At 51.3% G+C, this 18,972-nt stretch overlaps 2 protein-coding genes across 5 annotated transcripts in view; one reads left to right on the forward strand and one right to left on the reverse strand.

The window, feature by feature from the left end:
• The window catches only part of LLGL1 (LLGL scribble cell polarity complex component 1), a 60,951-nt gene extending 57,871 nt beyond the window's left edge, over positions 1-3,080 (reverse strand). For all 3 annotated transcript variants that reach the window (XM_050967869.1, XM_050967868.1, XM_050967867.1), the window contains exon 1: positions 2,912-3,080. In XM_050967869.1, the coding sequence (XP_050823826.1) occupies positions 2,912-2,992 (81 nt within the window). In that variant the 5' untranslated portion in view covers positions 2,993-3,080. The remainder of the gene's footprint in view (positions 1-2,911) is intronic.
• FLII (FLII actin remodeling protein) overlaps positions 1-18,972 on the forward strand; it is a 255,848-nt gene that overhangs the window by 92,108 nt on the left and 144,768 nt on the right. The gene's annotated exons all lie outside the window — the stretch shown is intronic.

Here is an 18,972-nt window from a genome sequence, read left to right on the forward strand (position 1 = left end):
GACCTACATAATGAGGGAGCTTTAGCAAAGACAGGAACAGCCAGTAAATTGGCTACAGGACTCAAGTGCTAGTAACATTCCCAAGCCCAAAACACACAGCTCGCTGATTTGGAAGACGTCTGCATCACTACCCCCCTTTGAATCCTGGACTAGGAGCCCTAGCCACTGCTGGCTTTAGAAATTCCCCAAGCAGGCTGTTCTTGAGCTACCTCTCCAAAGCTGCCTAAATTCACATACAGCACTAGTGTGCTGAGCGAGCAGCACAGCCACACAGCCTGACACGGGAAGTGTAGGACCACCAAGCACAAAGGGGGGGGGGGGGCCTGGCCTGGCCGTTTAGGCACCCAAGCCTCACGGTTTGTGGGTCCCCAGAGCCTGCTTTCTCACATCCCCTATTTCATTAGGTAAGTTACAGCTTCGCTTTGGGAACAGATTAACACCATGAGAGAAGGTGGGCAAAACCTCCACAATCTGACAAAATGAGCCCCAAGACAGGGGTGTTTTATCCCCATTTCAGATCCACTATGAGCTTTCCAAGGAAAAATCATCCCCACTAAAGTCCAGCTCTACCTCCATTATGGGGCAACTGGGAGGCCTGTGAAACATACAGACAACACACAAGAGCTCCGAGGCCCATGGGAGGTGGACAGAGCTCTGGACTGGGACTCGGATCCTGGGTTCTATTCCCCAACTCAGCCACTGACCTACTGCGTGCCAGTGGGCAAGTCATCACCTTTCCACTGGCTTCCCCTTTCCACTCGCCCTGCCAGCTCTCTGGGGCCGGGATTGCACAGTGGGGCCCTGCTCTCTGCTCCAGTATTACTGCAATCCAGGAGACACCGAAGGACAAGCACTAGGGAACAGAGCAAGGCTGGGAAGAGACGGCCAGACAAAGTCTTCAGGTATTGATTTTTCGGGGATCGATATATCGCGTCTCATCTAGATGCAATATATCGATCCCCGAACACGTTCCCGTCGACTCCAGAACTCCACCGGAGCGAGCGGCGGTAGCAGAGTCGACACGGGGAGCCGCAGACGTCGATCCCGCGCCGGCAGGACCTGCGGTAAATCGATCTAAGATACTTCAACTTCAGCTACACTATTCACGTAGCTGAAGCTGCGTATCTTTGATCGATATCCCCCGCAGTGTAGACCAGCCCATCAGGTCAGAGCTCCCAGGTGTGACCTACAACTCCACAGCGGTACAGCAACAGGCATTCTTCCTTCAAGTATCCCACGGCCTGTCAAGCCACGAGCACAGATGTTTGCACAAAGCAAGTAAGGCTCCTGCAGCAGGATCATGCTGCATTCCCTTCCAAGCTAAACAAGCGATAAGGTGGAACTGATCTCCCTTCCTTTAGTGTGCAAGTGGCAGGACAGAAAAAGCATCAACCTTTGACGTGCTCATTCAGGATGGACTCCAAGCAAGTGGGGAGATTTTATTTAACTTCATTTAAAAAAAACAAACAAAAAACCCAGACCACACAGCTGTGCCGAGGGGGTGCTGATCGGAAGTGCACGGGGGTGCAGCACAAGGGAGGGGCATCCCTCCACTTCCCAGATCAGAGAGCTTGGGGAGCCCCTAAAGAGACCCAGTGAGAGATGCGAAAACAAAAGTGCAGCCACATTTACAGCATTTCTACCGAGGCGGCTTCTGGCTGCCTCATAAAATGTGTTTGTGGCCAGGAGGCCAAGGACCGCAGAGTCCCGTTTGGCCGTAAAGGAAGGAACAGAATGTCAGTATTTTCAGGGAGAGCGCGCATGCATTTGTCCACAGAGCGTCGCCCCCCTTCTGGGATCCCTGGTCTTCTTCTGTATCACTCCCCCCACCAGTCACTTACCAGGTCCATGCAAAGATCCCAGGGGGCTTATTAAGCCTGCACAATAAGAGAGACAAAAGTCTGGGATGAAAAGGGCTATAAATCAAAGGGACACAGCTCTGCCCCTTCAAAGGGGAAGGGAGCACGCAGCTCAGAAGGGAATTTGGCATTTTAAAGCCCCCTTTGCTGAGATGCGTCAGAACTCGCTGCAGAGTTTCACCGCCAAAAGCCACACCACTTATCAGCCTCTGCACCAGAATAAAACTCAGGTGCTAAGCTCCATCTCAGCTCCATTCCCTCCCCTACAAAACGCCTATTTCCAGACCATGTCCGAGCACAGGAGTAAGTGAAAACTAACTGTTTCTAGCCTAGCCCTGCCCGCACCAGCCTGGCCTGTGTTCCTGTAAGTCTGCTGGCTGCCTCCTACTGGAGACGGAGTATTCCTCGAGCGCCCAACATACACCTATTGTTTCGCTTGAGCGTGCAAGGCACATGCAGAGCCTGACTCTTGCAAGGGGGATGGATGGATGGGGGAAGAGATGCACAACTGGGGGAGGGGGAAGGGGGGCTCAGCTTTCGGAACCGACGTGGTATTTCCCTGCACCCGAAATTCAGCGGTGCACACAGGAAACATCAGGCAAGTCGCCTCCCCTGCCCAGTCTCAAGCAGCCACGCTCAGCCCCGCAACGCTGCAAGAAAAACGCTCTTGCAACAAACTCCAGCCCCCCCGGGGCCTGCAGGAGAAGTGGAGAGAGAGACGCGATGACAAACGCCCCGAGAGAGGGAGCAAACGCAGCCAACGGCATCGCAACGGAGCCCGGCTCAGCCCCTCCAGCCCCAGCCGGGGAGAGGGCGCGGGAGCGCGGGGCGAGCCGCCGCCAGCCCCGGCCCTGGCTTTGCAATGCGCTCGGATCCCGGCCAGCCCCCCGAGCGCCCCCCAACCGCAGGGGATGGGGAGCTGCTGGCTGAGGCGCTGCACGGGCTCCCTGCCCCCCCACGCCCCGGAGTGCAGCGCCGAGCACCCCAGCTGGGACGGGCGGGGGGGGGGTCGGTCTGCCCCCCCCGCCTCCCGGGGCCGCCCCCCCGCCCACCTTGTTGAAGGCGAAGAGATCCAGCTTGAGCTTCTCCCGCTGGGGGTCGTGCCCCTGCCTCCGGAACCGAAACTTCATCATGGTGCCGGGCTGGGCGCTCGCCGCCGGGCTCCCTGCGACGCCAGCCAGGCAGCGGGCTCGCCTGCCCCATGCACCCGGCCGGCCCGCAGCCTGGATGCGGCGGGGGGAGGGGAAGGGGGCGGGGCGGGGGGTGAGCGACGCCCGGCCGAGCCAATCAGCGACCCCGGGGGAGAGCGAACCAGACAATGGGGGAGAGAAGCAGGCCAGAGTTCCGCGGACGGCTTCTGCTGGGAGCATGCGCCCTGGCGCGGGGGTGCCTGGGAGATGTAGTTTTCTCCCCTCCCACGGGGGGCCCGATCCGGAGTGGGGATGCAGAGCACTCCTGCAGGATAAGCCATGAGTCCGCAATGAAGCACTTGGGCCAGATCCTAGGTACAGCTGCCTTAGGAGGGGAGATGCAAAAGATGAGCACTGTTCAGCTTAGAGAGAGATGACTGGGGGTGGGGAGGGTATGACACAGGGCTGGAAAATCACCAGTGGTGTGGTGGAAAAAACGAGAAGGGAAGTGTTATTTACCCCTTCACATAACACAGCAACCAGCGGTCTCCCAATGAAATGAACAGGCAGCGGGTTTAAAACAAACATAAGGAAGCCCTTCTTCCAGCAACATACCATCACCTGTGGAACTCCTTGCCAGGGGATGTTGTGAAGGCCACAAGTGTAACTGGGTTCAGAAAAGAATTAGATGAGTTCATGGAAGACAGGTCCATCAGTGGCCATTAGCCAGTATGGTCAGGGACCCATGCTCTGAGTGCTTTTAAACCTCTGATTGCCAAAAGCTGGGACTGGCCGACAGCAACGGGGGATGGCTCCTTCGATAATTGCCCAGTTCTGGTCATTCCCTCTGAAGCACCCGGCATTGGCCACTGTCAGAAGACAGGACACTGGGCTAGATGGACCTTTGTTCTGACCCAGTCGGTCCACTCTTACTTTGGCCTAATCCTGCCAATGCTTGCACATGCAGCTTTCCTTATCTCACTGAGGTGACTCACATGCTGGACTGTTGGCACCTGGCAGAAACAGGCCTTGCTTTGAACACATCAGCCCCCCTAGTCCCCCAACTTTCTGCTGGGCTCCCCTCCCCCAACCCCATCAGGCTCAGGCATGTTGTCCTCAACCCCTCCCTAGCTCTTGCACACAGGGCTCCCTCCTCTGTCACTTATGCTGAGCATGCTAAGCAGAAAACTACGATGGTCTAGGCCTGAGTTTCTCAACCTTTTTCTTTCTGAGACCCCTCAACACGCTATAAAAACGCTGTGGCCCACCTGTGCCACAGCAACTGTTTTTCTGCATATCCAGTAGATTAAAAGCCAGAGGCGGAGTTAGGGGGTTGCAAGCAGGTCAATTTCTTGGGGCCTCACACCACAGGGGGCCCCACGAAGCTAAGGTGCTTGGGCTTCAGCTTCAGCCTCTCATGGTGGGGCTCAGGCTTCAGCTTTCTGCCCTGGACTCTGGTGAGTCTAATGCTAGCCTTGCTTTCTGGTTTATTTGGAGGATCCCCTGAAACCTGCTCGCAGTCCTCCCGGAGCCCTGTTGAGAACCTCTGGTCTATGCTTTGAAATGCCAGGGTAGCACTCATATGGTGGCTAAGTAATCATCATTAGTATTATCATACTAAGCAGCACTCGCCTACTTTCAGCAGGGAATTACTTGCTGCTTTTTGCAGCACTCAATAACTCCCAAGCTTCTTGTACAGAGATGAAACAATAAGAGACGTGTCTTGTAATAAGGGACTGCTGGTGACCCTACCTGAGGGCTTGAAAACTGAGTTTCTCATGCAGTCACCTCCAGGATCCAGGGCTTTAAGAAAATCACCAGCTATCCTGAGTCTCACAGGAGGTGCCGGCGCTGGTTCCGTCCGGAGCAGTTTGTGGTTTTTGTGTCATGGGTGGTGGCAGCAATTTTATTGAGCTTGTAAACGCTGCGGAAGAAGGGAGAACTGAGGAAGGATCGTAGCTTAATCTTCGGAGAGGCTCAAGCCCAGCAAAACATTTAAGCACATGCTTAAATCTCTGCTCCTTACGTAAGTGTTTGCTGACTCAAGGCCATAGGGTTCCGGTACGTATGCACAGACCAATGCATATAGCACTGGATGTCTGGCGTTTCTTTCTGTGTTTCAAGCACACGAACAGCGCTTCAAAACAAATATTGGCTTTCCCAACCTCTCTAGGCTTCTCCTTGTACAGATTAGAAATGGGGGCCATGGGGGCAGCTTTTAAAGTATCTCATTCACATTGGAAGTGTTCATCAGAGACATGCCGATAAAGAAGCCCATCGCAGGGCATTCGTGTCGCTGCAGAAGCAGTGTTGCCAACTCTCAGGCTTTTGTCAGGAGTCTCATGGTAATTATTGTTTTCCCTAAAGCCCCAGCTCCTGGAGTCAAGTGGAAATGTGGTGATTTTCCCCTTCATTCTGAAAGAAAAAGGAAGTTTCTAGCCCTCGTGGCTGCGGAGAAAGCATCCGAATGTGACCCTCAGTGCACCGTAAAGGCTCAAAAAGAGGCAGGCGAATAAAAAGAACACCAAATCTAGTATTTTACATAATCTTATGACTTCAAAGGCAATCTCAGGATTTTTGGTGAGCCTGACTCGCAATTGCTGACCACTTGGGGTTGATGATACCGCTGCTGACAAACCAGTGCAGAGCTGAGCTCTGCAAGGGGTGGGACCGAAAAGGAGCAGTGCGATTTGTACCGGCCAGCAGAGTACAGGTCACACACCTGAGGGCACGCCGAAGCGAGTCACCATGATGCTGTGGGTGGGTGGTGTTGCTTGCACCGTTGGGGGTTTTACACCAGCGCTGGCTGGCACAGCGTGGGTAGAGACTGGTATGGTGTTCTGGATTCATTCCAAAGCAGCTTTTACAACACCCGTCTCGTGCCATGCAGGGTTTTGGTCTGTGTGTTGCAAAGGAAGATGCAGAAGCTCACTTGTGTAGGTTTGCTTTGCTTTGATTTTTCCAAACATCTCTGAAATTAGCACAGCTTGACAGACCTATTTCTCCAGGAGGTGTGTGGGAAGTGGAGGGGGAAAGCACAGAATAAAGCCCTGAGCCAAAGCCCTTTGAAACTAACTCACTGACCGTTTGGATCAGGCCCTAAACAGGTGAAACTGCAGGCTTCTGAATAGGTCCTGCAAGATGCTGCCTGCTTTCACGGACAGCAGTGGGAGCTGGGGGTGTTAACGCTTTGCAAGATTGCACCCAATATCTAGGGAACTGGGTTATTTTGAACTGGAAATAAGAAGGGTTATGATATCAGTCTATAAATTCATGAATGATGTGGACAAAGTGAACAGAGAAGTATTATTTATCCTTTCCCACATTACAAAAAACAGGGGTCACCTGATGAAATTAATAGGCAGCAGGTTTATTACAAACAAGAGGAAGTATTTAATCACACAAAACACAGTTAACCTGCGGAACTCCTTGCTACGGGATGTTGTGATGACCAAACATATAACTGGGTTCCAAAAAGAACTGGATAAATTCATGGAGGATAGGTCCATCAATGGTTATTAGCCAAGAGAGGGACAGGGTTATAACCTCATGCTCAGGGTGATCCTAAATGTCTGACTGCCAGAAGCCAGGAGCGGAAGATGGGGTAGATCTCCCCAAATTACCCTGTTTTGTACACTCGCCCTGAAGCTCTGGTACTGGCCTATGTCAGAGACAGGATAGTGGGTTAGATGGATTGTTGGTCTGACCTAGTATGGCCATTCTTATGAAATGGATAATAAGAAACATTTGCATCTGGAGCTGTCTCAGACATCTGGAGCACTACATAATTCCAATTCCTGTCCCTGGTGTCATTCCATTAGGGCCAGTGTCGCAACGTGGATCATTAACTTTAATTAGCAAATGACTGCACAGTGCTTTGAAACATAAACTCCCCTATAGCTGCTAAATATGATCACAAGTGAGTCACATTCACCCCTGGGGTAAAAGCAGTGATCTGAGTTAGCCAAGGGACGATTTTGGCCCACAGTAGGTGAGAAAGAGCTGAATGCTGGAAAGAAAGGGACATTGTAAGGCGAGAATAAAGTCAGCATTTTCCAAAGTGGCTAGGGGTTCTGGGTCCCTCAGTTTTGGGGGAACCCAGCCAGACCCCAACAGCCTAATGTTCAGAGATGCTGAGCACCTGCAGCTCCGTCACAGAGGGCTATGGGGTTATGAGTGACTGGTTTTGGGAGGTGTTAGAGCAGGATGCAGGATTGTACTGGATAGTTTGGGGGTGATTTTCTGGGGAGGGAGAATCCCCTTCTGGTACATTCATTGGCCTTTGCTTTCTTTATGAGCTCTCGTTAGTTTCACTTGGAGGAAGCGCCACCTAAAGTCATTTAAAAGATTATGATTTGTATCACAGTAGCCTTGCAACCCAGCTCAGGCTTCTACTGTGCTGGGAAGTGTACAGCCCCAAAGTGAGAAACCCGAAGTGCCTGCAGGCTAATTGACAAGACAAATAAAGGTTAGGAGGGGAAACTGAGGCACAGAGAGTCAAAGTGGTTCACCCAACATCATCCAGCAGGCCAATGGCAGGGCCAAGAATAGAATCCAGCTTTCCTGATTCTCAACCCAGCGTCCTACCCACTTGACCACACCACCTAATTAGTGATTATTATTCACATGAGGATGCCAGAGATATGAAACTACGTATCACACGCACATAGACCAGAAGAACAAGAAGATCTATTGCCTCATGCTTGCTCCTGACTCTACTCTGGCTAGGGGCCAGTTTGCCATACTTTTTAAATTTACATCAGCCACAAATTCAAACATCCCCTGAGTTCAGCTCCAGGGTTTTAATTAATTCCATTGTAGAGATGACAGGAGCTAACTGAAAAATCTGGATTTGGATTTTGCTCCAGATCCCAACTTCCCCAGAGTTCTGCAGTGATTCAGACCTCGGGGTTGGGTTTGGTTCCAGCTAGAAAACATATACCAGGAAGGTCAGTGATGGCTTGAAAGAAAGATCTGAGAGGAGATTTTCACAGTTTCCTTGGGCAGTTGGCTGTCCAGTTCCCATTCGAATTAACCAGAATTGGGTCTCCAAATCTCAGTCTGGGGTTTACGTCCAGTGTTACCCCTTTTAAAGAGAGCCAGAATTCGTGCTCTTTCATGTTGTTTCCATTAGGAGGAGAAAATGGCGATGGAGTCGGGTATTTCTCTGATGCAACCCTGTTAATTTACAAAGAATGTACATAAAGCTCTGTTTCCCTGAATGCAACAGGTATCAAAGAGCAAGAGACAGTTTCCTTGCTCACAGTTCCAAGCCTCTTTCTAGCCAGCACTCTACCCACAAGCTCTTCCTTTAAGCTTTTTCTCAGGGTCATACTACAAATGCTTGTGGGGCTGTTTGGGGCTTCCTTGCTGCCTTTGCTGTGTGCCTCTGTGGCATTTGTGCAGCTTCTCTCTGTCTCTCCCACTTTCATTCACTCACGCACATGCACAGAGCTGCAATCAAAACAATCCTCTGTCCCTGTATGCAGGGCCGGCTCCAGGCACCAGCACAGCAAGCAGGTGTTTGGGCGGCCAGCCGGAAAGGGTGGCACATCCGGCTCTTCGGCAGCAATTCGGTGGCGGGTCTCTCAGTCCCTCTCGGAGGGAAGGACCTGCTGCCGAATTGCTGCCGAAGAATGAAGTGGCGGCGGGAAAGCTGCCGCCAAAGTGCCGCCGATCGTGGCTTTTCCTTTTTTTTCTTTTTTCTTTTTTTTTTTTGCCACTTGGTGTGGCAAAAACACCGTAGCCGGCCCTGCCTGCCTGTGTCATCAGAACCCCAGGAAATCCCTTAGACCACATGGCCCAGCCACTGCCCCACATGGTGTAGTCCTTGGGCAGTGATTTTCCAAGATTTCACCTATCACTAAATAAAAGGGGATTTAATAGTTCCATCACTGAGCCTGCATGGAAGGCAGCTGTCACACTCAACTGCTTGAAAGAGGACTGTGACCGCCCAACCCCCAACATCACATCCATAATTGAAGGCATGATAGAATGAAGCACTTTGTGGCCGAGGAAAGAAAGATTTTTTATTATTACCACCCTGTCCCTTCAGCCCTGAGCACAATTTGTTGCCCTAACAAGGTCTCATCTTCAGGTGCCTCCGTCAGGGGTTTGCATCCTCCAGCTGCAGATCCCCGGTGAAGCTGCTCTTCCGTGGCTTGATCTTTGCAAACTGTAGCACATTCTGCAATCCCGCCCTGCCCCGAGAGACGGGACCCACGGGAGCTGGCTCCCAGGCCTAGAAACATGCTCGTTCCCCTTTGCCGATCACGCTGCTGAGCCTGCTGGGAACCCGCTCTTCTGATTAGAGATACAGCCAGTTCCTCAAACTGATAGCCCCCTAGCGCCACACAAGGGAGAAGAGTGTCTGCCTAGGGGGCTGCTACCTGCCCTCCACTGGGGAACACCCAGCCTGCCAGCACAGCCCTCAAAGTGGATGGCACTGGATGGGGCGGGAGCACGCGTAGGCTAGGTGGGAGATGCACTGAATCAGGACACCTCACGGGCAGCCTCTGCTGGCAGGGCACCTTAGCAGTCCTGGCTGTCACCCAGTGCCTTCCCCCGGCAAAAAAAACCCAGGGAGGGCATGTGGCGAGTTCTCCCCATGGGGTCCAAAGCGCTGGCAGGGGACAAATTCTGACCTATGTGCTTGTGCTGCTGAGAACCGTGGTTGCCGCTCCCTGCCTGGCCAGGGCAGATCACCACGCACAAGAAGGGAACCAAGCCGGGTGGCTCAGCTGACTGCAGCCTGAAGTGCCATGTGCCAAACAACCAACGCAGAGACAGAAGCTGCTAAGTCGTGTATGTTCCTCCCCTCCCTGCCGCCTAATGGGGCCTTTGTGTGCAGTGCTGCCAGGATGGATTTACCTGTAAGTGCCTCAGGGCAGAAGCCCTTCTGAGTCCCCCAGCAGTGCAGCCCCATGCACACCAGTGGCATTATTGAAATAATAATTCTATGGGATAGTAAGGAGTCTTGGCATGCAGCTTATCAGAGACCTGACTACCCCCACCCTCACGCCCTCCTTCTGACCAAGGAGAACTAGACAGAATTCCACTTGGGATCTGCATGGACCACCTGCTAACAGGCTGCAGGGCTCACCATAGAGCATGGCCCAGGCCCGTTTCCATCTCTGGGTGCTAAAGGCAAACCTCCTGCATTCCCAAGGCTGAGACCACACCCAGCTGCACTGAGAAGCATCGTGAATTAGGGTACCAGGCTGGCAGAGCTGCTGGCTGGTAACAAAGAGAATAATCAGATAGGAGAGAGAGCGCTGTGGTGATTACACAGGAAGTGGATGATTCACCAGGCAGGTTTACGGGGCGACTGGTTGAACATGTCTGTGCCTCTGTCTCAGACGCTGACATCTCCTCACGAGGGCCAGCTGGATCCTGGGTGTAACTGGAGAAATCGGGCCTGGGTGGTTACCAAAAACATGTTCCATTTAAAGGAGAAAAAAAAATTCTCCTGCCCCGGTCTTTGCAACTAGCCCAGGAAGGAAAATTTTAGTGTGTTACAAAGGCATAGTTTGGGTCCAGCTTCCCTGCTATGAATCCCATCCCCTCCCCAGCCCCACGCAGTCACTCACACCCGACAGCTGTAATAAGCCATTTTCAGAGCCCTGCCACCGGAGGGGTCAGATTGGCCCCATGCAGCATCCACCAGCAGACAGAATCGCCAGCCCCAGGCATTCCAAATCCCTAGCTAGCCCCTGCTCCCCAAATGAGATTGGTGTCAGAACAAGGAGATTTAAAAAAAATAAAATGGGGGAGGGCATAATCTTTGCCTTCTGGTGCCTAAGCCTTTTGGAGTCCACTTCTCAAGCTGTCTTCACCCCCAGAAGGCTGAAAATTTTGGGTCCCCCCCTCAGTTCAAGCTGATATTCCTGCATAATCACCAGAGTCCAGGAGCTGGGGCTTCAAGAAATTCACCAAGTCATCAATGGTGAAAAAAAAGGCTTCTAGCCATTCTGGCTGCAAAGCCCAGCCAGCCAGCAGGACCAGCGGCAGTGCTGTCTCCGAATCTGCACGCAGACAGTGCCAAACACCTATCCACGTCCTGATCTTGCCGTGTGATTGTGGAGAAACTCTCTGCCCCTTGTAGACTAGCCTTCACTGGGTGGGTGAACATCAGTGCTAACAGGAAAGGGGGCAGTGAGTATAGTGCCCTCTTCTGGCTCCGGCTAGTGGCCACGCACTGGAGCAGGCAGCCAATTAGCATGTCGTGTTTGTTACTGCAGCCGGCTGAGTCCCCCCGGTGTGATGCTCGGGGGACCGTCACCAGGGGTATGAGGCACCTGCCAGTGGCATGACATGTCTTGTCTGGGCCTGCTGAAGAGCAGCTCCCTGACCGTACCAGCCTCTGGCAGCACAAATCCTGCTGTCCTGGCCTCCGCAGACCTGGCTCCCTCTGTCCAGGGAGTGACAGGCACACGCCGGGTCCCCGAAGCGTGCCCTGCGGCGTCCAGCCCCTTGGCCACTCGACCTAGTTCAGAGTTACCCAGCCTGCTGGTCCCAAAGGAACGGGACACACCAGCTTGTCAGGGTCCACTCCAGCTCATCACTTTGCTTTGCACCGCAGCACGGAGGTCTGGCTGTAGTGAACACGGGAGTGTTTATTAGCAAAGAGCTGAGATTCAAGAGATAGGGAGCAAGACGATTGGAAGCCAATGGTTACATAGAAAATGAAATCAGAACATGCTTCCTGGAGACTGAATGTCACTGATAAGTTACCCTCCTGTCTAAAGCTTGGCTCACCCCGCGTTCTCTCCAGCATCTTCAACCAGGCCTGGTTGAGACCCTTGTTCATGAAGCAAACTCACTGGTCCTTTACTTCCTCAGTGAAGGATGCCAGGGTGTCTGCCTTGACTCTCAAATATACTCGAGAGCACCTTTGATGTGCACCTCAAGCTAGGCTCCCCCCTCCCCGCTTGCTTTTCCTGTTACTTTCCTCTTTTTGAAGTTTTCACAAGCCTTCATTAGCATTCAGTTCCGACTGGTGAGAGGAGACGCACTGTGAACTATACAATACTTAACTCAGCTAGAAAAACATTTCTTGTCGGACAGAAAACCTGGTTTTCACCTTCGCTGGTGCCCAGTCTCTAGACACAGGCCTTAAGGATACAATTTTCAGTGCACAGACATCACCCATGGGCCTGCGTTTTGTGACTCTATCGAAGGCCAGTGCGACACTGGTTTTTGTTAGAGACCTCTCTCTGGCGAATGAAATGTACATACCAGACCCAGGAGATCCCTGCAACCCCTCGGTGCCCCGAAGAGGTTCTGGGGTCCCACTGGACAGCAATGCAGCCAAGTGAGCCAAAACCGGAGTGGGCAGCAGGAGCTGTACCAAGCCAGTGTCTGTGGAAAACTGCCCTTTGTGGCCCTCGCACAGGCTTGTCACTGTGAGCAAGGCCCAGAGCCTCAAAGGTATTTAGGCTCCTAACATCCATTTCAAAGCCTAAATACCTTTTGAGGATCTGGGCCCAGACATTTAGTACATGGGAGGCAGGTCTCAGTGAAAGCTCCTTCTGGGTGGGTTTGTAGTCTGTGTCTGCGAGCATTTGTGCCCCGAGAGATCCCTGGCGCCAGTCAAATGCTGGCAATGTGCCGCCTTTACTTCAATTGTGGGCTCATTGGGGCAGAGACCCACTTCACCTTGTTCTGGGTTTCTCTAGCGCCTGGCACTCTGGGGGCAGGCTCCATGCCGAGGGCATTCACTGGCTCTAACCCCGCACAAATTAATAATAATAATATTGGTTTCCTGGTGGCACAAAACCACCTCTTCCTGCTTCCTTTGGTGGTAAGTTCTTATGGGGCCAGGAGTGGTGTTTCATCATATACATGTACAGTGCCCGCACCCCGAGCAGGGCCTCTCCACCCCACCAGAAGATGAGTAATAAAAGCAGCACTTGGGCTAATACTGATTCTGAAACAGTAGCCATGGTGCTAAGGCAGTGGGGGTGCAGAATCACAGCACCAGGGCTGCACGGGCACCGTCACCAGCTGGCAGTGGCCCTGGCCTAGTGCCAAACTCGAACATCAGCAAGCTGCAGTCAGGCAGCACCTCCAGCCTGTTGCTAACATGTTGTCCCCAGCCCCTCGCTGTGCGTTTGTATGTCGTGTGCTGCCTGGGGCAGGAATGGGGCCCCGTTTTCCATTTGGAAAGCGTCTGGTGCTGGGCCAGTGGACACAACTAATGACAATAATCCGTGTAATGGCCACGCACAGTAAACTTGCTTTGCTGCAGGCACCCATGACGGCAGCTACTGTGATGTGGTGAATCAGGGCAGTCTTTGAAGTGCTTACATTCCGCTATGGCGAGGCCGTACCTGCTAACTGCAGCAGCAGTAGATGTGCATCTGCTGCCGGGTACCTGGTGGTGCTGCACAGCACAATTCTGCTGGTGGAAGTGAATGATCCAGATGCATTCATCACAGCCCTTTGGGATGGGCTGCACATCCCTAGCTGTTTGCCCTCACCTAGCATGGTCTGTATTATTGAATAGTGGCAGGTGAAAAGAGGATGGGTAACGTGGTGGCAGAAGTAGCCCTGGCTTGATGGGTGAATGTCTCTGCATAAGGAGGCGCTTGTCGGGAGCAGGATGTAACAGAAGACAAGCCTCACATTTAATAATGCATTTGTTGAGCAGCAGCAGAGGCAACAGAACTCCAGAGTCCTATTCCCAGTTCTGACACGAACTCCTTGATCAAGTCAGCTCACATCATGTGCCTCAGTTTCCCCATCCATAAAATACTAATGCCCCTTTGCAAACGTTTTGACTCATTCAAAGAAAGGTTGTTATAGAAGGGCAAGGCCTTATTAGTAACTATGTTTCCACTGGTGACCAGAAGCGCATTCTGAGGTTTCCAAAGCCTGCGCTACACCTGAAGACTAAAGGTGAGATTGGGAACCTATTTAGTGCCACTGGTGCCACTGTGTGTGTATACACCGCTCAGCAGATTTAATCCTGCTTTATAGCGGTTTAGATTGCACACACCATTTTTGTGCTGGCATAACTAGCTGTGTCAGCGAGCAGGGGATATTTACCATTATAGAAAATAATATACCACACCTTAGCATAGACAGTTAAACCAGTATAAAGTCCCCTTCTTGTACCACAATAAGCTATATCAGTATAAAGCACCTTCATATGATACCACTGCATTCGCACTGGGAAAGAATATTCTGCTTTAACTCTGTCAGTACGTTCACAATGGTCCAACTGTCTAGCGTAGACATGGCCTGAGAAATGAACCAGTATAGCCAGTTTGAAACCAACAGAAGCATGACCATACATTAAGTTGTCCCTGTTTAACGAACCAGGTGGTTTAAACCAGCGGTTCTCAGCAGGGGTACACGTACCCCTGGGGGTACCCAGAGGTCTTCCTACGGGTAACCAACTCACCTAGATTATTGCCTAGTTTTACAAGAGGCTACACAAACAGCACTAGCGAAGTCAGTACAAATTAAAATTTCATTCAGACATTGACTTGTTTATACTGCTCTACATACCATACATTGACATTTTAGGAACAATATTTATATTGCAATTGCTTCATTTTATAACATGGTAAAAATGAGAGTCAGCAATTATTCGGTACTAACAGGCTGTGACACTTTGGTATTTTGATGCCTGATTTTGTAAGAAAGTAGGTTTTAGGTGAGATGAAACTTGAGGGTACACAAGACAAATCAGACTCCTGAAAGGGGTAAATAGTCTGCGAAGCTTGAGAGCTACCGGTTTAAACCAACCAGCGTTAATTTGGGGGACACTTGTCCAAAGGTTGCCTAGATGTCCTAGCAAGAGAGGCAGAGGTGGTCTGGATCCCCCCTCCCAATCAAAGCCTGCTGCTCTCTGGGAGTAGGGAGGGCTACGCACTCTTGCAGTTGTAACAGATATTCGCGGGTAACTGCACCACAGTGGAGGTCACGCACCTGTCAAGCCACACAAAAGGTTAGCAGCGGCTATTAGAAGGAAAACCGCTAAGCCAAGAAGACATGCCTTGTTTTGCTTGACACGTTCACAGGCCAGCTGCCTGTGTGAGTGCATGAGAGTGGGATTGACGGGAGAGTCACCCACAGGGCTCCTCACAGACGGGACACAGCTGGCCCCTACCATTACATTGCAATGACTCAAGCTTCAGCAGCGATAGCATTTAAATAGTCACCCCTGGGCTTTGAAGTTAACACCCCATTAAAAAGAAATGAGGGCAGTTTGCACCGCTGCTGGAGCTATTGTTCCAGACCATCAGGATGCAGGACACTGATTTCCGAGGCTGGGGAGTGTTTAAGTGCAGCTTCGGGCCTGGTCTGTTTTCTCTATCTACAAACAATAAACACATCCTCTCCGCCAAATCATGGTTGACAGCAAACCAAGAAAGAACCAACGCCAAGTGTCCGTGGGTGAGAGCACAGTGTGTGTGTCTCTCCTCTGCACTGAACACTGGAACCCAGAAATAACCCCTGTTTCTGCATCTAGGAGAGTCTCCAAGATTTAAACACATGACACAAAGAAAAGAAAAGGCATAACAGTTATGTCCACATCTGATTCCACAGGTTCATTGAAATGTTCCTCTCAGGCCAGGGCTATACTAGAGATTTTGTCCAGTTTGGGGTGTGAGTCCCCTACTCCGACACTTCTATGCTAGCCCAACCTCTAGCACAGATGCCATTATACCAGCATGAAAGTCCTTTTGCTGGCATAGCTTATTTTGCTCAGGGAACTGGTATCAGCTGCACTGGCCAGAACATTTCTGTTGCTGGTATAAGCTGCATCTCCGCTAGGGAGGTTGGCTGGTGCACTGATGCCAGTGTTGCCCCATTTCGACCAAAGCAGCTAGTCAGAAGTTCAGGGCTCTCTGGATGGTCCAGCTGAGAGCAGAAATTGACAGGAGCTGGGGGGTGATTTCTTTGATGTGCTCTGGTTTATTTACAACGGAACCTACAAAGTCCTGTGTCTCTGAACAGAGAAGGAACAGAAACAAACGCAACAAGGTGAGTGAGGCAACGCCTTTACTGGGCCAACTTCTGCAGGTGGGAGAGAGAAACTCGTCCAATAAATGGTGTCAAATATCAGGGGGTAGCTGTGTTAGTCTGTATTCACAAAACCAACAAGGAGTAAAAACGTCACTGATGAAAGCTTATGTCTAAATAAACTGGTTAGTCTTTAAGGTGCCACCGGACTCCTTGTTAGTTTTGTCCAATACAAGATATTACCTTCCCCATCTCTCATATCCTGGGACCAACATCACTAACTACATTCAAAGAGAAAAGCATCAGTTTCCTAGCTCTACACACCTCCCCAAGCCTCTTTAGCCAACACCAGACCCAAAAGCAGTCGCTCTCTCTCTCTCTCCTCCCTCCCCTCTTTTTCCTGGGTCACACAGGCTCCTGCTTGGCTTTCTTGCCTCTCTTCTTCTGAATGTCTCTCTTTTTGTTCTTGTCTCTGACCTGATCAGCTGCGTGCTCACTCCCCGCCACACCTACCCAAAACAACACTCAGTCCAGAAGCTCCTGGGCAGGTTCATACACACTTTTTGTCTTCACCAGGGGTTAGGTTTACAGTTATGTTAATTGCAGGCTGAGTTCACACTGGGGTTATAACCCATCAATAAGAAGGTTTCACCCAGCTCATAACACCTGCCAGCCTGTAGTATAGACCTGACCTGAGCCAGTTTTGATTGCCCCTGTGTACGCCCTGATGGTTAACACCAGCTATTGGAAATGGGCTTCGGGGTATGATCAGGGTGCTAGCCAGACACTCACGTTTAATTCCCTGCTCTGCCACAGACTTCTTATGTGACCTTGGGCACGTCTGTCCGTGCCTCAGTTTCCAGTGTGGAGATAACAGCCCTGCCTCTCCTGACAGGGGGTTGTGAGGAGAAATTAACCAAGGACCGTGAGGTGCTCAGATACCATGGGAACAGGGGCTGTGTATGTACCACTGACAGGGATGATTGCGTTCATGGAAACAAGGTCTAGTGAGAAGGGGAATCTGTCAGGCCGTGAGCCACATTTCAATTTTTTGAATGGTTTGACAAGGGGATCGGCTGCTTTACACATATTTGCTCTGAAATAACAGACAGGTGTGAATTGCTCCTGATCTTGTTATTTCCGGACACGTCTCTGGGTGACCACTTTTGTTTTGGAATGAAAAGGGTTAAATTTGATTTAGCTCAAGTCAGTTTGTGTCCAACCTAAAGCCTGGTCTCCATGGCGAAATGTCTCCAGCAATTTCACATCACTCCTGTAAATGGAACTAAAACCAGATACATTGGTGCAAACCCCTGCCCTGGACACAGTTATATCAATTTCAAAGTGGTGAGATTTATTGCAAGTTTCAAAGTATTGTGTCCATATGATACAAGCTGGTCTGATAAAAGCTGAAATTGATGAAACTGATGTAAACACTTACATTGATATAACTGCATCCACTCTAGGCAAATGCACTCATTTAACTGGTCTGTTTTCATTCTGCTTTGGTGAGATCAGTGGAAAAACTACACATAGATGGATCCTTAGTTAAATTAATTTTAATCACTTTCATTCCAAAATAGGAGCGTCCACATGTCGACTCAAACCGAAATAAATGCATGATGTCACAGTCTTACCCGTTCTCCAGTCATCCATGAAGTCTTTTCAAAACCAAACTATATGACCGCTGAATCTCAAAAATACGCAGATTCTAGAGCTGAGATTTGAACTCCGCTCTGCATCCAGGGCCTTAACTGTAAGACCATCCTTCTTTTTTTTCGATCCATAGCAAGAGTTCATTTCAAGCGGCCTGAGGCTGGGTGCAGAATTCCCAAGGGGGGGTGGGTTATACATGATGTGCAGGGGGTCTCTCAGGCTACAGAGGTATATTTCAACCCACGGAAAATACCACTTCACAGCATAAAGCCATGACATGGGGGAGACAATTATGCAGCGCTGAGGGACAACCACGTTAGCTAAATGCTGGCAGCGCTGCTGAGCTTGTCAAGTCTGGAGATAATCTCCTCCAGGTGCCAATGGCTGAGGACCCAGGCAATTCAAGAACCTGCTTCTCGGATGGCAGGGAAGGGGTCTGGCTTATACACAGGCTAGTTTAATTCTACATGTGAGATCTCCATGCTGCCCAATCAAATTCTAGCTTCTGCAGCAAGATCACTTTGTCTAGCCTCAGATGCCTCTACCTGGCCATGAGGTCTATTTCCTATTTCTTTGGCCTCAGAAGTGCTTCCTCCCTCCTGGGAAGGATTGGAGGAGGCCCACAAGCAGTCAGTCCCTCGTGGATATTTTTAGCAGGACTAATCACAGCCGCTCGCCATCAGAGGGTGTGTGAAGAGCCCGCTAGGACCGGAGCAGGGAGATAAGCACCGCTGTGGTGCCAGGCCTCGCCAGCGAGTGGCTGCTGGGCTCTTCCCCGGATACCCAGCTGACCCTGCATCCAGGATGTGGGCTGGTGGCTGGCAGTGAGAAGGATATTCCCATCTCCCTCCAGCTGGGAGTTCTTTGGTAACGATTCTCTCCCTCTCCCGCCAGCTCGGGGTTATTGACTAGAGAGCAGAAATGCTGTGGGGAGTTTCCTATGGGCCAGGCGCGTGGCCAGATGCGCTATTGCTGTGGGAGCTGAGCCAGAGAACGGCCTGGTCACCTCATTCACAGGCTGCTCCCTCCCTGTGGCCTTGTGCCGAAAGCAGCAGATCAGCCCGGGCCCTGTAGCCAGATGCACACGTGCTGCCTCGTACAGCCCCTGCACTCTGCCCACCAGCACCGCACCTCACTAGCTACAGCCAGGAATCACTCCTAAAGGCTGCTGCTGTTTAATGGCACAACAACAGGGTGTAGGGCAGGAAGTGAAGGAGGAGACTATCCTTGATTGAGGGGGGTTAAGTAGGTCCCAAGGTCCTCTCCACCTCGGCTGGGTTTGGTTAGGACACAGAAGCCTCTCTCTAAACCCCTGAGCCAGCCATTTTCACCCCCAAAACTCCCATCAACAC

The sequence above is a fragment of the Gopherus flavomarginatus genome, chromosome 9, assembly GCF_025201925.1.
Source record: "Gopherus flavomarginatus isolate rGopFla2 chromosome 9, rGopFla2.mat.asm, whole genome shotgun sequence".
NCBI lineage: Eukaryota > Metazoa > Chordata > Testudines > Testudinidae > Gopherus > Gopherus flavomarginatus.